Genomic DNA, 18,910 nt, shown 5'->3' on the forward strand with positions numbered 1-18,910 from the left:
CTGCAAACATGCTGTTGTTGTGCAGAGGCATCTGGGTCTGCCTCTGGACAGGCTCGCCCCCAATTGTCGCTGGCGTGCATCTCAGACACCAACGACGACAGGCATGGCTGCTGCCATTGTGATTACAGAGGAACAGCCAAGGCCCCTCAGCCACAATGAAAAATACCGCTTGCTTTCAGATCAATTGTACCAGCTACAACAGGCCGTTCTGCAGAGTGGAACGGCAGCATTCATGAGGAGATTGGACTGGCTGCGGCAACAGACTCTCTGCTGGCAGCAAGGACTGGCTGATGAGATGGAGCCATTTACTATGCCCAACAATTGCCCGGAAGCACCTTCGGATGGAGGTGGCCACGTGCTGGACATCAGTCACGTGTCACAAACCCTGGATCCTGAGCGTCTCACCCCCTGGCCTAATGATCTGATGGACCATACATATGCCTGCCTGTTCAAATCTCCACTTCCCCTACCTGCGGTACCCTCTTCTTGCTGCTCAGTTACACAGTCACCTGCTCCTACACCCATCAGGGCAGTGCACATGGACACACAGTTACCTGCTCCTACACCCATCAGGGCAGTGCTCATGGGCACACAGTTACCTGCTCCTACACCCATCAGGGCAGTGCACTTGGACACACAGTTACCTGCTCCTACACCCATCAGGGCAGTGCTCATGGGCACACAGTTACCTGCTCCTACACCCATCAGGGCAGTGCTCATGGACACACAGCCACCTGTTTCCCCATCCGACGTTGAAACAACCATGCAGAGCCTTGTGAGACTCCGCAATTGCCAGTTGCTGCCTGTCAAGCAGAGAGGGCGTCCAAAGGGGTCAAGCACTTGGGGAACATTCAGCAAGAAGAGACTGAGCACTAAAAGAAACAAGCATGCCGTGTCCAGTGGTAGCAGAAATGTGAATGCTCTTGCTGTGAACACAACTGGTGATAGTAGTAGGCAGGATTAAATGGGAATGGATGGAAAGACGCACGAGTAACATAACCACTGGCAGGGAACTGCTGGGCTAAATTGCCAGCTTTATGTTCATAGCCCAAAAGAAATGTGTTTCTTTTCCAGCACCCTCACATCATTCATGTTTTCCCTGAGAGCAGCATTGAACCATCACGAGATAGGGGCAGTAACATCATCCTGCCTCCTGCAGCTGAGGTGGGTACTAAGTGATTCATTGGCGGTGTTATCAGGACATGCCTTTACCGCAGAACACAAAGCATGCTCAACAGTAATTTCATTGGAGGGAGGGAAGCTCTGACACTGATGTTCTTTCCTTATTTTCTTTCATGTAAAACGTGCCCTTGAGAAAACAATCCTTGAGACTTAAGGACGGCATTCAAGCAAAGGAGGCAGTGCGGGAGAGGACGCAAGGATGTGCTGATTCCTGCATCTGAGGTGGATAATAAGTGCTTCATTGGCGACGTTATCAATTGGTGCCTTCACTGCAGAACTTAAAAAGGTGCGCACAACAGTAATTTCAGTGGATGGAGGGAGGCAAGCTCTGACTCTGATTTGCTTTATTTCTTTTCATGTAAAACATGCCGTCGAGAAAACAATCCTTGAGACTTAAGGTCAGCATTCAAGCAACGAAGGCAACTAGATCATGCTGCGGAGCTCATCACGATGTGGAAAGGAACATTGCATTTTTGGATGAATTGGGAATGCACATTGGGATGCGCTTGGGGAACATTCACCAAGAATAGACTGAGCTCAGACTCTTGTGACTTTGCCTTCTTCACATGGACAATACAGTAGTGGAATAGAGAGCCAAGCGTTTATTCACCACAAGGCTCTCCAGGAACAATCTCTTTAGCTGTGCATAGCAGAGACTCGGCCTGTCTGTCTAACGGGAATGCTGGACACAACACTCATGTATCCATGCACAGCAGTTCCTCGGATACTTAATGAACTTAATAAAACTTTTCAATAATTAAACCCAGAATTGTTGAGGTTTTGTTTTGCATGCTATTTCCCCGACTTTGCAACTGCACTTCAGATATTCAACTATGGTGGGGGGGTAGAGGGAGGGGTGGGTGAAGAGGGGGAGGGGTGGGGAGAGCGGGGAGGGGTGGGGAGAGGGAGCATGCAAAATGCAGGGACCAAACTGTTGCAATGCCTGAAGTACTGTGGAGAAGTAGAGAAAGCAACTGGGTAGGGGAGAAAGCAACTGGATTGGGCATCCGCAGCTGGAGGGAACGACTGAATGGAGAGGGCCGGAAGCGAGAGGCCGTAGAGAGCCGCGGGGAGCGAGCGTGCGAAGACCTTGGTGTCACCGGGTCCAGGGACTGGCCAGTAAGTCTTTTGCTGTTGTGTTTACGGCGCATGCACAGAAAAAGGCGCTCCTCTTCCGTTCCGCTGCTCCCCCCCCACTCTCTCCCCTTCCTCCCTCTCCCCCAGCTCTCTCCCTCCCCCCTTCCTTACCCCTCCCTCTCCCTCTTTCTCTCTCCCTCCCCACTTCCTTACCCCTCCCTCTCCCTCTTTCTCCCCCTTCCTTACCCCTCTTTCTCCCCCTCTCCCTCTTTCTCTCCCTTCCCTCTTTCTCCCCCCTCCCTCTTTCTCCTCCCTCTCCCTTCCCCCCCCCCCTCGCCCCCCGGCACCGCTACCGCTGCTCTCCCCGGCCCCCGCGCTGCTCAACCCCGGCCCCCGCGCTGCTGTCCCCGGCCCCCGCGCTGCTGTCCCCGGCCCCCGCGCTGCTCTCCCCGGCCCCCGCGCTGCTCTCCCCGGCCCCCGCGCTGATCTCCCCGGCCCCCGCGCTGATCTCCCCGGCCCCCGCGCTGATCTCCGCGGCCCCCGCGCTGATCTCCGCGGCCCGCTCCACTCTCTCACTCCGGCCATTGAATTCTGCCACGTGTTTGTCAGGTTTCATCTCTGTGATTCTTTGAGCAGCGCCATCTTTAGTCCTGGCAGCTGCGACAGTCGCAAGCTGTGACGTTTTCGTGGCACATGCTGTATTTGCGCATGTGCCAAAACAGCGCCACCTACCGATCGCGTTGTCAACAATTGCGGTCATTCAATTGGTACCACTCCCCTGCTCCCTGTACATTTTTTTTCCCTTCCAGTATTTATCCAATTCCCTTTTGAAAGATACTACTGAATTTGCTTCCACTACCCTTTCAGGCAGTACATGCAAGATCAAAATTGTTGCATAAAATTTTTCCCTTATGTCACCACTGGTTCTTTTTGCCAAGCAACATAAATCTGTGTCCTCTGGTTAATGCCCTTTCTACCATGGGAAACAATTTCTCCTTACTTACTCTATCAAAATCATTCATGATTTTGAACATACCTAGCAAATCTCCTCTTGACATCCTTCCTAAAGTGTGGCTCTCAGAATTAAACAGAATACTCCAGCTAGACCTAACCAGTGTTTTATAAAGGTTTAGCATAACTACCTTGCTTTTGTACTCTACGGTCCTATTAATAAAGCCAAGTATCCGAGATGGTTTTTAAAAGCCTTAGTAACTTGTCTTGTCCCCTTCAAAGATTTGTGCACATACACCCCGAGATATCTCTGCTGCTGAGAAGCCTTTAAAAATTGTACCATTTATTCTATATTGCCTCTCCTTATTCTTACTACCAAAATGCATCACCTCACATTTTTCTGCATTAAAATTTCATATGCAATTTTTTGACAATTTTTCCAATCTGTCTATGCCTCCCCACAGTTTCTTGCTATCCTCCTCATTGTTTATTACATTACCGAGTTTCGAGTCATCTGCAAACTTTGAAATTATGCCCTGTATAAGAACATAAGAACTAAGAGCAGGAGTAGGCAATTCAGCCCGTCGCGCCTGCTTCGCCATTCAATACGATCATGGCTAATCTCATCTCGGCCTCAACTCCACTTTCCTGCCCATTCTCCATAACCCTTCAACCCATTTCTAATTAAAAATCTGTCTATCTCCTCCTTAAGTTTACCCAATGTCCCGGCATCCACCACATTCTGGGGTAATGAATTCCACAGATTCACGACCCTTTGAGAGAAGTAATTTCTCCTCATCTCTGTTTTAAATCTGCTACCCCTTATCCTAAAACTATGACCTCTTGTTCTAGATTGTCCCACCAGAGGAAACATCCTCTCTTTGTCTACTTTGTCAATCCCCTTAATCATCTTATATATCACAATTAGATCTCCTCTCATTCTTCTAAACTCCAGAGAGTAAAGGCCTAAACTGCTCAATCTCTCTTCATAAGACAAGCCCCCCATCTCTGGAATCAATCTAGTGAACCTCCTCTGAACTGCCTCCAATGCAACTGCATCCCTCCTCAAGTAATGGGACCAAAACTGGACGTAATACTCCAGGTACGGTGTCACTAATGCTTTGTACAGTTGCAGCAACACTTCCCTACTTTTATACTCTATCCCTTTAGCAATAAATGTCAAAATTCCATTTGCCTTATCACCTGCTGTATCTGCATACTAGTTTTCTGCAATTCATGCACGAGTACACCCAGAGCCCTCTGCACCAAAGCACTCTGAAGTTTCTCTCCAATTAGATAATAATTTGCCTTTCTATTCTTCCGACCAAAATGGATAACCTCACACTTATCCACGTTAAAATTCATCTGACAAATTTTGGCCCATTAATCTAATCTATCCATTTGTAGATTTCTTATTTCTTCATTGCAACTTACTGTCCCACCTATTTTAGTGTCATGTGCAAATTTGGCTATAGTATCTTCTATCCCGACATCCAAGTCATTTATACAGATTGCAAATAGTTGGGGCCCGAGGACCGAACCCTGTGGCACCCCACTAGTTACATCTTGCCAACCAGAAAAAGACCCATTTATCCCGACTCTCTGTTTTCTGTTGGTTAGCCAATCCTCTATCCAAGCTAATAAATTGCCCCTAACCCCATGTGAACTTACCTTGTGTATTAACCTTTTGTGCGGCACCTTATCAAATGCCTTCTGGAAGTCCAGATAAACTAAATCTACAGGATCCCCATTATCCACTTTGCTTGTTACAGTTTCGAAGAACTCTAGCAAATTAGTCAAACACGATTTACCCTTCATAAAACCATGCTGACTCTGATGGATTGCGTTTTGACTTTCTAAATGTTATTACTTCCTTAATAATGGATTCTAACAATTTCCCAACAACAGATGTGAAACTAACTGGTCTATAGTTTCCTCCTTTCTGCCTCCCTACCTTTTTGAATAAGGGCATTACATTAGCTTTTTTCCAATCGACTGGAACCTTTCCCGTATCCAGAGAATTTTGGAATATTATAACCAATGGATACACTATCTCCACTGCCACTTCCTTTAAGACCCCAGGATGTAGGCCATCAGGCCCTGTGGACTTGTCTGCCTTCAACCCCAATAGTTTGCTCAGTACTTTTTCCCTAGTGATGATGATTGTTTGAAGTTCCTCCCTTTCTATAACCTCTGCATTACCTGATACTACTGCGATGGTACTAGTGTCCTCCACTGTGAAAACTGAAGGAAAATACTGATTTAGTGTCTCTGCCATTTCTGTGTTCATTTCTATTAACTCCCCAGTCTCATCCTCCAAAGGACCAACATTCACTTTAACAAAGAACAGTACAGAACAGGAACAGGCCATTCGGCCCTCCAAGCCTGCGCCCATCTTGATGCCTGCCTAAACTAAAACCTTCTGCACTTCTGGGGACCGTATCCCTCTATTCCCACCCTATTCATGTATTTGTCAAGATGCCTCTTAAACGTCACTATCGTACCTGCTTCCACTACCTCCCCAGCAGCAAGTTCCGGGCACTCACCACCCTCTGTGTAAAGAACTTGCCTCACACATCCCCTCTAAACTTTTCCCCTCTCAACTTAAACCAATGTCCCCTAGTAACTGACTCTTCCACCCTGGGAAAAAGCTACTGACTATCCACTCTGTCCATGCCGCTCATAACTTTGTAAACCTCTATCATGTCGCCCCTCCACCTCCATCGTTCCAGTGAAAACAATCCGAGTTTATCCAACCTCTCCTCATAGCTAATGCTCTCCAGACCAGGCAACATTCTGGTAAACCTCTTCTGTACCCTCTCCAAAGCCTCCACGTCCTTCTGGTAGTGTGGCGACCAGAGTTGCACACAATATTCTAAGTGTGGCCTAACTAAAGTTCTGTACAGCTGCAGCATGACTTGCCAATTTTTATACTGTATGCCCCGACCGATGAAGGCAAGCATGCCGTATGCCTATATCGTTTCTCACTACAGCACTGATCTCTTCCTTCACTAACAAAGCTACACCACCTCCTTTTCCTTCCTATCTGTCCTTGCGAGTTACTGAATACCCTTGGATATTCAATTCCCAAACCTGGTTTTCCTGCAACCACGTCTCAGTAATCGCCACTAAATCATACCCATTTGTCTCTATTTGCGCTGTTAACTCATTTATTTTACTCCGAATGCTTTGTGCATTCAGATACAAAGGCTTTAAGTTTGTTCTATTATTACATTTCCCTACTCTTGTACGATTCCTTGGTGCAATATGATGTTCATACGTTCTGTCCCTTCCTTTTATTTTCTGGTAACAATCAGCCTCACCACTAACCTACACTCCTACCTACTTCTTTAACTTCCTATTTTTCCATGCAACTGAACCCTCCCACACACTATTTAGTTTAAAGCCCTATCTACAGCCCTAGTTATGCGATTCGCCAGGACTCTGGTCCCAGCATGATGCAGGTGGAGCCCGTCCCATCAGAACAGCTCCTTCCTTCCCCAGTACTAGTGCCAATGTCCCACAAATTCAAACCCATTTCTCCCACACCAATCTTTCAGCTACGCATTTACCTCTTTAATCTTATTGACCCTTTGCCAATTTGCTCGTGGCTCAGGTAGTAATCCAGAGACTACCACCTTTTTGGTAAGTCCAAATCCAGATCACTAATGTATATCAAAGAGAGCATTGGTCTAATACTGACCTCTGGAGAACACCACTGTAAACTGCCTTCCGGTCTAAAAGCGAACCATTCACCAATATTCGCTGCTTGCTATCCTTTAGCCAATTATGTATCCAGGTGGCCACAGTCTCTTTAATCCCAAAGTCTAGAAACGTTTTTTCAAATTACATAAAAGTGCATGCTTCCTCTTTCTTACCACTCCAAGTATTACCTGGCCCAAATCAATATTATTTATATTATTTACCTGCTCTCACACAATCACAAGCTCTGACAATAAGGCAGTCAGCACCTCATCATTTACAAGGGAACCAATTGTAGCAAGTGCGAATGTTTTCAATTTCCAGTTTAAACAAAGAATAGTATTCAGTGTAGTGTTGTGTGTGTTCTTGGGTCATCTTGGGGGGCGCACCGAGGTCCCCCTGTTACCGGTAATATGTGGCAGGCCCTTGTCCACATCAGGGGTCAAGGCGGGCCTTTCCCCACAGAATTTTATTGGCACCCCCCCAACCACGACCCGCAGGGCTAGTAAAACTCAGCCCAATGTCTTTCAGATGAAATGTTAAACTGGATCCCTCTGTGACTGGTCATATGGGCATTAAAGATACCATCTCACAATTTGAAGAGGAGCAGGGAGACCTACTGGCCAAACTTTGTCCTCAATCAACACCATCCAAAACAGGTCGTTCATCTCATTACTGCTATACACTAAACAGCTGCTGAGTTCACCTACATAGCAAGGCTGCACTTCAGTATATTTCACTAAATGCAAGATGCTTTGGGATACCCCGAAAACATGATGGGCAATAATTAAAAGCAACTTTTTTTTCCTTAATGTGTTGGCATACAAGAGTTTAAAAGCTGGATATCTGTACATTGGGGATTATCTACATTTTCTAAACTGTAGATGTCTTGGACTGTTAGTTAGTTAGTTAGTTAGAGATACAGCACTGAAACAGGCCCTTCGGCCCACCGAGTCTGTGCCGACCATCAACCACCCAATTATACTAATCCTACACTAATTCCATATTCCTACCACATCCCCACCTATCCCTATATTTCCCTACCACCTACCTATACTAGGGGCAATTTATAATGGCCAATTTACCTATCAACCTGCAAGTCTTTGGCATGTGGGAGGAAACCAGAGCACCCGGAGGAAACCCACGCAGACACAGGGAGAACTTGCAAACTCCACACAGGCAGTACCCAGAATTGAACCCGAGTCGCTGGAGCTGTGAGGCTGCGGTGCTAACCACTGCGCCACTGTGTTCAAGGTCAGAACAAAAACATATTGGTATTTCAGACTAAAGTTATATCTCCATCAATCTTCTTTAAAACTATCTGACAGAAACATTAATTCTTGTAGGAATAATGCACTGATGGTTACATCAAGTTATTTATCAGGGTTATACACAAGGTTTTTGATGCCATTCAACAGCCACTGAAAAGCAACTATTTGCAGTTGACATAATGTATCTAATCATACCCTTTAACAAAAATAGATACCCAACCCTGTAACCGAGCGTGGGACAGTGCCCCAGCCTTTAAGCATTGGTTTATTGCAAGTATGTATAGTAGAGAAGAGGAATTTTATTACGTTATTTTTTTTTAAATGTGAAAGAGAACTCATATTCTCCTCTGTGACTCATTTTGGTAGGAAGAATGAGGAGAGGCAATATAAACTAAATGGTACAATTTTAAAGTGGGTGCAGGAACAGAGATCTGGGGATATACATACACAATTTTTTGAAGATGACAGGACAGGTTTTTAAAAAGAATACGGCTTTATAAATAAAGTACGAAAGTAAGGAAGGGTGTCAAGGCCTTGGAGAGGCTATATAGAGGAGGTTTACCAGGATGATACCATGGATGAGGTACTTCAGTCTATGGTGGAGAGATTGGAGAAGCTGTGAATGTTCTCTTTAGAGCAGGGAAGGTTAAGGGGACACATAATAGAGGTATTTCAAAATTATGAGATACTTTGATAGAGCAAGTAGGCAGAAATTGTTTCCTCTGGCAAGTGGTAACCAGGTCAGAGGTTTAAAATAATTAGCAAAAAGAACTACAGGGAAAATGAGAATTTTTTTCACTCAGGAATTGCAAAGATCTGGAATGCACTGCCTGAAAGGTTGGTATAATCAGATTCCATAGGAACTTTCAAAAGGCAATTGGACATATACTTGAAGAGGACTAATTTTCAGGATTATGGGGAAAAAGCTGGGGTGAGGGACTAAATTGGACAGCTCTTTCATAGAGTCGGCACAGGCATGACAGGTCAAATGGCCTCCCTTCTGTGCTGAATGACTCTACAATGTTCTGATTTCTAAATGTAGTAATTTGAATTGGTAGAACAGCATAGTACAGTAGATACCAAATATAAAAAAAGGTACAAACAAAAAAAAACTTCCGATCCTGATAAAAATTGGTTTGCATCTCACAGCATTGGATAATTCATTTGATATGAAAGTTAGAACAATTATCCATTCTGTAGGGGAAGAAAGAAATTGCGAACTCAAATGTTTTCAAATTTTGTGCTGATATCTTTCTCACTGCTGCTCTCAAATGCGTTCAAGTCTTCAGAAGAAGGAATTTTCCTCCACACAAGATCAGATGGCAGGTTGTTCAACCTTGCCCGTCTTAGAGCGAAGACCAAAGTACGAAAAGTCCTCATCAGGGAACTCCTCTTTGCTGACGATGCTGCATTAACATCTCACACAGAAGAGTGTCTGCAGAGACTCATCAACAGGATTGCAGCTGCCTGCAATGAATTTGGCCTAACCATCAGCCTCAAGAAAATAAACATCACGGGACCGGACTTCAGAAAAGCTCCATCCATCCATATCGGCAACCACACTCTGGAAGTGGTTGAAGAGTTCACCTACCTAGGCTCAACTATCACCAGTAACCTGTCTCTTGATGCAGAAATCAACAAGCGCATGGGAAAGGCATCCGCTGCTATGTCCAGACTGGCCAAGAGGGTGTGGGAAAATGGTGCGCTGACACGGATCACAAAAGTCCGAGTGTTTCAAGCCTGTGTCCTCAGTACCTTGCTCTGCGGTAGCGAGGCCTGGACAACGTATGTCAGCCAACAGCGATGTTTCAACTCATTCCATCTTTGCTGCCTCTGGAGAATCCTGGCAACAGGTGGCAGAACTGTATCTCCAACGCAGAAGTCCTCAAGGCGGCCAACATCCCCAGCATATACACCCTACTGAGCCAACGGCGCTTGAGATGGCTTGGCCATGTGAGCCGCATGGAGGATGGCAGGATCCCCAAGGACGCCTTGTACAGCGAGCTTGTCATTGGTATCAGACCCACCAGTCGTCCATGCCTCCACTTTAACGACGTCTGCAAACGCGACATGAAGTCCTGTGACATTGACCACAAGTCGTGGGAGTCAGTTGCCAGTGATCGCCAGAGCTGGCAGACAGCCATAAAGGCAGGGCTAAAGAGTGGCGAGTCAAAGAGACTGAGCAGTTGGCAGGAAAAAAGACAGAAGTGCAAGGACAGAGCCAACTGTGTAACAGCCCCGACAACCAATTTTATCTGCAGTGCCTGTGGAAGAGTCTGTCACTCTAGAATTGGCCTTTATAGCCGCTCCAGGCGCTGCTCCACAAACCACTGACCACCTCTAGGCGCTTACCCATTGTCTCTCGAGACAAGGAGGCCAAAGAAGAAGATATCTTTCTCCATTATTCATTTTTTCCTACTTTCTTTGTGTAATGCCACTTGTTCACTAGATTTCAAGCATTAATGATTCAGATCACAAAACATGTCCTATTGCTTTTCTACAAATGTGTGCTGGTTCAGTAAAGTCCCTAAGCTAACTAGTGTCTACTTTGAAACATCTTCTCATCTGGTAAAGCTGCAGGTTAAATTCTACTTCAGAACTCAAAATTATATGAAGCCAAACTACATATGTCCAGGATCATCAGACGTATGTCTGGACTACTGTTACATACCATTTACTGACCACCTCAGAAGAGCATAGCAGTGTAGTATTGCTACTTAGTAACAGGATAGCTATATTAAGTGTAATGCGGGGTTCCAAAATGAACAAAAGACACATTTTGAAAGCATCTAATTATTGTGCTAAATGAACATGTATAAATGTAGTTTGTTTACTAGTCTTGCCATTTTAATCTCCCGATGTGCTTATTATTGAGAAGACACATTTATTTTTGTATATATCGTTGTAGGCTACACATCGACAGCCAAGAGAAAGGACTGGAAAGTTGTTTTCCCTCTATGCCACTCTATAGGCTAGTCCCAAGAAAGGTCACTTACACCTTGCACAAGTTTTGTCATAACTACCTTGTGGAGGTATAGGTTGTGCCAAAACCTCCAGTTAGAAGGATACATACCGCTTTAGTATCATTTTCCAGCAGTTGACAAAGTCTCAAATGTGGATTGGGGAATAAGTCAGTCTCTCAAAAGGTACATTAAGATAGAAAGATGAACAATTTAATGCACTCTGCTTGCCAAGAGATTGGGTATAACTTTAAGGTTATATTTAATAGCAAGAAAAGTTAAGCATTATCACTCACCTAAAATAACAAAACCATCTACCTCCTCTTCAGGTGTCCCTTTCTTGGACGACTCCGTGTTCTTTTGAATTCCGAAAAATTTCAGCATTTCACTCTGCAAGGCTGAAAGACAGGCATACCTAAATAAATTGTTAAAAGTGATTGGCCTAAATAACACAACTATTTTTCCTCACAAGGTAGAATAAACACAAATTTAGGGAGATCAGAATGACCTCATTTGTTGTAACAACAAAGGCCCCTATTGACTGCTTTAAGATTGCCTCTTGTTCCATTTATACTCCTGGTACTGATTCTGATACCAGTATTTGCTTTAGGAAAGTTACGGTAGCAGCTCTGCACCACTCTCGAGTCAAGGAGATAGACATTCTGCACATACACACCATGCACTCAGATACATGTACAAAGCTTCATTTCACAATTGTCCAAAAGCTGATGAAATTATAATACCTGAAACTGTCCTTTCAGTTCTTCATTTCAAAATTTTGTGCGTTAATATCTAAAAAGCTTGATTTGCATTGATGGCTGTTATAACACCACCAGCACAAAGATAAAATGGGTGAGATTTCATCTTTGAGATGATGTTAGATGCTAAATTTCTCATATCGGCTATGGTTCTAGCAGCATACTATAGATTCTGTAGTGACTCCTGGGTCCAGAGGATATTTTTCCTCGGGTGCTTTCTCCCTTTTCACCTCAGCAGCTGTTTCTAAATGCAATATAGAGGATGCCTTATTATATGCAGCATTTACAGGATGTTTATGAGGTTTCATAGATTAATTTGCTGGCTGCTTTATGGATAATTTCAAATGTGTCGGAATATAATAAAAATCACTTGGATAACTAATTCACCGAGTATTTTGTAAGCTGCAAGCTGTGCCTATTATGAGTGACTGCAGCAGCTCTATTCTACAATAAAAGCAAAATACTGCAGATGCTGGAAATCTGAAATAAAAACAGAAAGTGCTGGAAACACACAGCAGGTCTGGCAGTTCTATTCTATGTTGTCCTAGGCCTCCAAATCAGAAATCTCACGGAACACCTGCATAAGGTTAAGTTTGATAACTTTTATAAGTTCAGCAGTGATCAAAAGATCCTCTGAGCAAAACAGATCTGTTAAGTTAAAAAGGGAGATCTAGCCCAGATTTTCACTTCATCAAAGTCACCAAGCTTGCTTAAACTTTCTCTGAAGGCAAATGTCTCTATGCAGTTATACGCTGCACCTGCTGTTGGCTTGTCAAAGATGTTGTATGATTGCCGTTAAGAGTGATGTCCTTTTAAGGTCTAAGTATGCTAATGAGCTATGTGCCAGGATGCAGTAATGTGACAACAAGCCAGATTCACTCTGCAACTGTAACACCTAGAGGTAGGCTCTGTAAATAGTTAGCTCTGTACTGTGTATAATAGTTTAGCTGCAAGTAAATCTGTTTGAGATCTTCAATCAACTCAACTCCAGACATCTAATTTATGTTGCATCAGACAACATAAAAAAAGAGTTCATTACAAAAGACAGTAAAGTATTTCAACTTGCAGGCCAGCAAGGAATTACATGTATATTGTAAATGGAACTTTTCAAAGCCACTGGCAACTCCAGGATATGAAATGCAACTCAACCAAAGTTCACTGAAAATTTGTTAAATCAACACCTTCCCCTAACAACCTAACACTATGTGGATTAGCAATAACTACAGAAACAGAAAATCAAATGTTCTGCAGAAAAGTATAGTTTCTGTCCACAGGGATAATAGAAATATCATTTGTGGAATTCAAATTTTCATTGTTGAATATTGTAGGTGACAACTGTCATGCAGGGCCCCACCCGCGCAGAATGAGGCACATTAATTTCACCACATGAACATTGATTTTTAAACTGTTACTGGAACTTGCTTTGAAAAAAAAAAGCACTAGACCCTTGACTGGAAAGACATTTGCATACTTACAGACAGTGCTTAAAAGGGACAAAAGACCATGCCCTGACACATTCAATGCACAATGGATTTTTGATTACCAGACTTGAAGGTGGAGGAACTCACATTCCAGGTTGACTACTAAGATGACCTAATACACAAACAGACGTGGTCAGACCAGTTTAGTCACATGACTAACTGGCTGTTGGAGGTTGTTTTTGAACTTGCCACAGAGAATTTGATGTCCGAAAGCTGTTTGCTCCTGGACTGAAAAGACCTCTCGTGGCTGGCTTATCGCCGCCTCACCTGTCTGCTTCCATCTCTTTCTCACAGAACTGAAAACCACTGAAGACATATGAACCCCGAGAGAGAAAAGTCTCCTACAGCGAACAAGTTTTAGGAAGAATACTGGACCCTAACAAAAAGCAAAATATACCCACAAGCAAGGACTACAGCGAGCTCAAAGCACAGTAACAAAAACCCCTCTTCAGAGATTGCCTTAAAACTCTCTACTTTATTTTTCTTCTGCTCTTTTCTTCTCTATTTGCATCTGCTTATCGCATATGCATGCTAGCGTGGAGCGTGGCATGTATCCATAGGTGTTAACCAAATTAGAGTTTAAATTTAAGTTCTAATAAATTTCACTTTTCTTCTTTAAACCTACGAAAGCCTGTTTGTGTTCATTTCTTAGCTTTATAATTGGAAAGTGGTGAACAAGGATTCACCAAGGGGAGCTCAAAACATGGTGTGTTTACAATTAAAACCCTGTCACAGTAAGACCAGGTGAAGGCTGAAAGGGAACCCCGAGACCTCTTTCTCACCTGGTCTTAACACAGTATTATATTGAATACATGCTGAAATTAGTAATGAATTACCTTCAGTCAGGCAGACGATTCAGAGAGTTTTACCTCTGTTATTCATCTTCTTTAGAGGATTAAGTTAATTGGGGACAGTCTGTGGTTGCAAAAAATCTACATTATTGGTTGGAAAATGTGGGCTCAATTCAACACTTTCTATTCACTCCACTTCCTTTACCAAAACATTTTTCATTCTACGTACAATCACCCAGAGGTTATCTTACCTACAAGAGGTCATTTTAATTCAGTTGTTTTTTCCATTGTAACAACACTGATGGTGTACAGTTACAGGGCAGGCAACTGAATTAAATAACAGTATTCCTGAGTGTATGTGGTATAGAGTATCAACCTTTATATAGACAGATACATAAGAGAGAGAGTTCTGCGAAAATTGGCCAAAGTTCTAGCAGTGGAGCTATTTTATCAATGCAACCATCTTCACTGTAACAACACTAATGTTCCGTCCTCTGCTCCACCTCATTGTTCCTCAATAAAGGATACTTAGAGGTTTTTTTTTCTAAAAACCATTTATAAAACATGTGATAAATAGAATACTGTATGAAGTAAAAGGAAGCTTGTTTTCTCTCTCTGTTTAATAACTCAGAAAAAAAGGCCACTTTCATGACAATCCTCTTTTAGAAACATGTTTACTTTATTACCACAGCTACTACATTGGTAAATCAGGCTCCACGTCTGAACTTATCACCAGTGAAAGCATGGCTAAGCTGATGAACCAGCAAATGCAGTCACACTGTTATGACCTCAGTGAAATCATTAATGTGAAAAATACGAGATATGAACCCCAGACCAATTTAAAGAATTACACATCAAGATTTCACGTTTTAAGACTTTTATCACAACTAAATTTTAAAAATCCCCATTAACTAAACAGTACTTTTTAAGTAGCAGATACCCCATATTACAAAGAAAGGTATTTACTTATTAAAATACTTCAAAAACTCACACCTACACATACATTACACAGACCTTTTTGATGGCAAAATCCTTGCGGTTAAAAGCCCCAAATTCCTCTCAATTGCAATGGGTTGGATCTCCCAGACCTTTTCAAAAATTAGTATCCTCTTTGCTCACTTCTCCAAGTACTTCCAACCAGGACGTCCATGAATAAGGCGATTCCTGGTGAGTCTGCAGGTCTTCTACTTCACCGCAAGCTTCAATTTTCAAAACAGGTTCAAGTCTTCACAGCTTTTTGCTGTATCAGGCTTCCAAGTGCAGGTGCCCCCTCTCACTCTCTCTTGAGGCTGCAACCCCTGGTTGTCTTCCTTACAGCCTGCTCTCAAGTTGCAACCACTGGGTTCCCTTCTTACAGCCTGCCTTCAGGCCACAATCACTGCTTTCCTCTCTTACAGCCTGTCTGTCTTCAGAAAATCTGTTAAATTTATCTTGACTCAAATGTCAATAGCTTATTGTCCTGTCCTAATATGCAAGGCCCAGCAGTCTGGTATCACAGAGCCACTTGGGCCTTCCATTGTTCTCAGGTGTTAACAGCTGCCTGGTACATTTGCATCTTCAGAATCACTGACTCCACGTTTTACGGCCCAAAAGTCTGGGAGGGCAAAACCCATTGTTCTTCAGCTGTGAAGCCTGCAGTCTTTTTTTTTCAAAAAGAAGTCTTTGATCTGTCTTGTCCTTTAGCAGAGTAGGTGTGAGGTCACCTGACCTTCTGGACTCCTTAAACTTTAAAAAAATCTATATTTTTTTGAAAAACATAATCATGTTACAAAGTCCAGCATTCATAGCAACACGCATTCTTGGCTGTTTGCTTTATACTTTTCTTCAGTTGGCCTTCTAAAACAAGCATCCCAAAACCTCCCCTAATAGCTCGGCAAATTCAGGAAGTAGATGTGCCACATAACCCAGGAATGCCCCAGGTTCCATCACTGGTCTATACTGAGTTAGCCAATCTCAATTAGGTCAGCAATATGGGCAGTAGCATTCTAGTTTAGGGAAGAAAAATGTGTCAGTTTCTGCTCCTCAACTCAATTCAGTTAATCTGCTGGAAGCACACATATGTGGATATTGAGTGAAGATGGGATCAGGTTCAGCTGTGGTAACCTTTGCAGTCAAATAACCTACCAACATTCAATGTCAAAGTTCTTGCTTGAATATCAGGCACTTGGGTGAGACAACTGAAGCAAACTTGCACTTGGGAAATTGTGTACCAATAAGGAGTCAAAGAGGCCAATTTTAACCTAATCCATCCTTTGGGTGCAATGCTGGTTTTAAACCCCACCTGATTTTACTTCCTACTGAAATCAAGTGTAACATTGGGCAGGATACAAAACCAGCATCCTAACTGATCCCACATGTTTCCTATACAGTGAATTATGTTAAAATTACACCCAATGTCTTCAGGAAGAGAGGGAATAGTTGTAAGAAAAAAAATCAGCATTCAATATATACTACGTAGATGTTGCTGTGTGTGTTAGCTAATTTTTAAATGTTCCTGAAACGTAGGAAAAAAAAGTAAAGTATCTATGGAGGGAGAGTTTTTGTTTGTTCAAAATTAAAAGCTAGATTGTTTCTGAGTTATAATTACCCAAGAAATGAGTAGCTTCTGTACAGTAGGGCAGTTGGTATCTACATACTGCCCTCACCGACATCATCCAAAGATACAGCAGGTTTCACATGTATGCCCACAATACCCAACTCTTCCTTGCCACCACCTCTCTCGACTCCTCCACTGCCTCTGATTTGTCAAGCAGCTTGTCTAACATCCAGTACTGTGTGAGCATAAATCTCCTCCAACTAAATTTTGGGAAAACTGAAGCCATTGTCTTTGGTTTCTGCCACAGAACCCGATCCTGAGGCACTGACGATATTGCTTTCCCGGGCCACTGTCTGAGGCTGAACCAGACCATTTGCAACTCCAGTACCCTATTTGATCAAGAGATTAGCTTCTGACCATATACCAGTTCCACCATCATTTCCACCTCCACCCTGCCTTAGCTCATCTACCGCTGAAACCCTCACCCATGCCTTTGTTACCTCTAGACTTTACTATTCCAATGCTCTCCTAACTTAGAACAAAGAACAAGGAACAGTACAGCACAGGAACAGGCCATTCGGCCCTCCAAGCCTGCGCCGATCTTGATGCCTGCGTAAACTAACACCTTCTGCACTTCCGGGGCCCATATCCCTCTATTCCCTTCCTATTCATGTATTTGTCAAGATGTCTCTTAAACATCGCTATCGTATCTGCTTCCACCACCTACCCTGGCAGCAAGTTCCAGGCACTCACCACCCTCTGTGTAAAGAACTTGCCTCGCACATCCCCTCTAAACTTTGCCCCTCGCACCTTAAACCTATGCCCCCTAGTAACTGACTCTTCCACCCTGGGAAAAAGCTTCTGACTATCCACTTTGTCCATGCCGCTCATAACTTTGTAAACCTCTATCATGTCACCCCTCCACCTCCGTCGTTCCAGTGAAAACAATCCGAGTTTTTCCAACCGCTCCTCATAGCTAATGCCCTCCAGACCAGGCAGCATCCCGGTAAACCTCCTCTGTACCCTCTCCAAAGCCTCCACGTCCTTCTGGTAGTGTGGTAACCAGAATTGCACGCAATATTCTAAGTGTGGCCTAACTAAGGTTCTGTACATTGGCTCCAGGTCCAGCAACATTTTAACATTAAAATTCTCATCCTTGCTTTCAAATCCCTCCATATCTCTGTAACCTCCTCCAACTCCATAAACCTCTGAAATCTCTGAACTTGTCCAATTCTGGCCTCTTGCGCATCCTCCACCATTGCCGAATGTTCCTTCAGCTGCCTAGGCCCTAAGCTCTGGAATCCTCTCCCTCTCTCTTTCTCCTCCTTTAAGATATTCCTTAAAATCCTTCTCTTTGATCAAGCTTTTGGACATTTTTGAAAACTCTTCCTAATATCTCCTTAAATGGCTCAATGTCAACTTTTGATTGATAATGGAACTGTGAAGCCTCTTAGGATATTTTACTAAGTTAAAGGCGCTATATAAATGCAAGTGATTTTTAAAAACTCAGCCACTCTACCATGGCCATGCGAATTTGTAACTTTGATTATGCAATCTGGTTTCTGGGTTCCCACAATTCTCTCAAAATACTGTCTGAAAGTTTCTTTTAAATCTACATTTTTTTCAATACTTGACTTCACACACTCAAGCCAAAAAGGCCTGGAAATTCCTGTGCTGCCTGGGAGCAGCCAAGCAACAACCACACCAGTGGCCCAGAGTCAACACTGATGCCGTTGCTTCACAACTCTGAATAAACTCTCAGCAGGAACGATAAGCAGATGATAAAAGCAGCCCTAATACAGGCTTTCAAGACTGTTCCAGGGCAGACAGACTTCTCAAGCCCTTATACAGAAGAAGTGGGCAGCACCCTGTCAGCTACCAAGCCAAGAAAAGCAGCAGGAGTCAACGGGATTTATCCAGAATTCCTAAGAACATCGCAGCACAGGGAAGGAAGTGGCTAGCAAAGCTGTTCACCAACATCCACAGCACAGGTACCATCCCAAACATCTGGCACCAATCTAAGATAGTGGCCATTGCCAAGCCAGGGAAACCACACGACGACCCACGCAGCCACTGCCCCATCGCCCTGCTCTCAGTAAGACAAGGTCCTGGAATACTTCCTGATAAACAGACTGAGTTCCATCCTGGAAGCAGCAATTACCCCCCCACCCCCATCCCACAACAGGCAGGTTTTCTTGCAG

The 18,910-nt window shown here is 43.6% G+C and overlaps 1 protein-coding gene across 1 annotated transcript in view; it reads right to left on the minus strand.

The window, feature by feature from the left end:
• Nucleotides 1–11,546, minus strand: part of umad1 (UBAP1-MVB12-associated (UMA) domain containing 1) — a 151,117-nt gene extending 139,571 nt beyond the window's left edge. The window contains exon 1 of the mRNA XM_068009655.1: nt 11,440–11,546. Coding sequence (XP_067865756.1) covers nt 11,440–11,527 — 88 coding nt within the window. The 5' untranslated portion in view covers nt 11,528–11,546. The remainder of the gene's footprint in view (nt 1–11,439) is intronic.
• Between the last annotated feature and the right edge of the window lie 7,364 nt (nt 11,547–18,910).

The sequence above is a fragment of the Heterodontus francisci genome, chromosome 2 (genome assembly GCF_036365525.1).
Source record: "Heterodontus francisci isolate sHetFra1 chromosome 2, sHetFra1.hap1, whole genome shotgun sequence".
Classification (NCBI taxonomy): Eukaryota; Metazoa; Chordata; class Chondrichthyes; order Heterodontiformes; family Heterodontidae; genus Heterodontus; species Heterodontus francisci.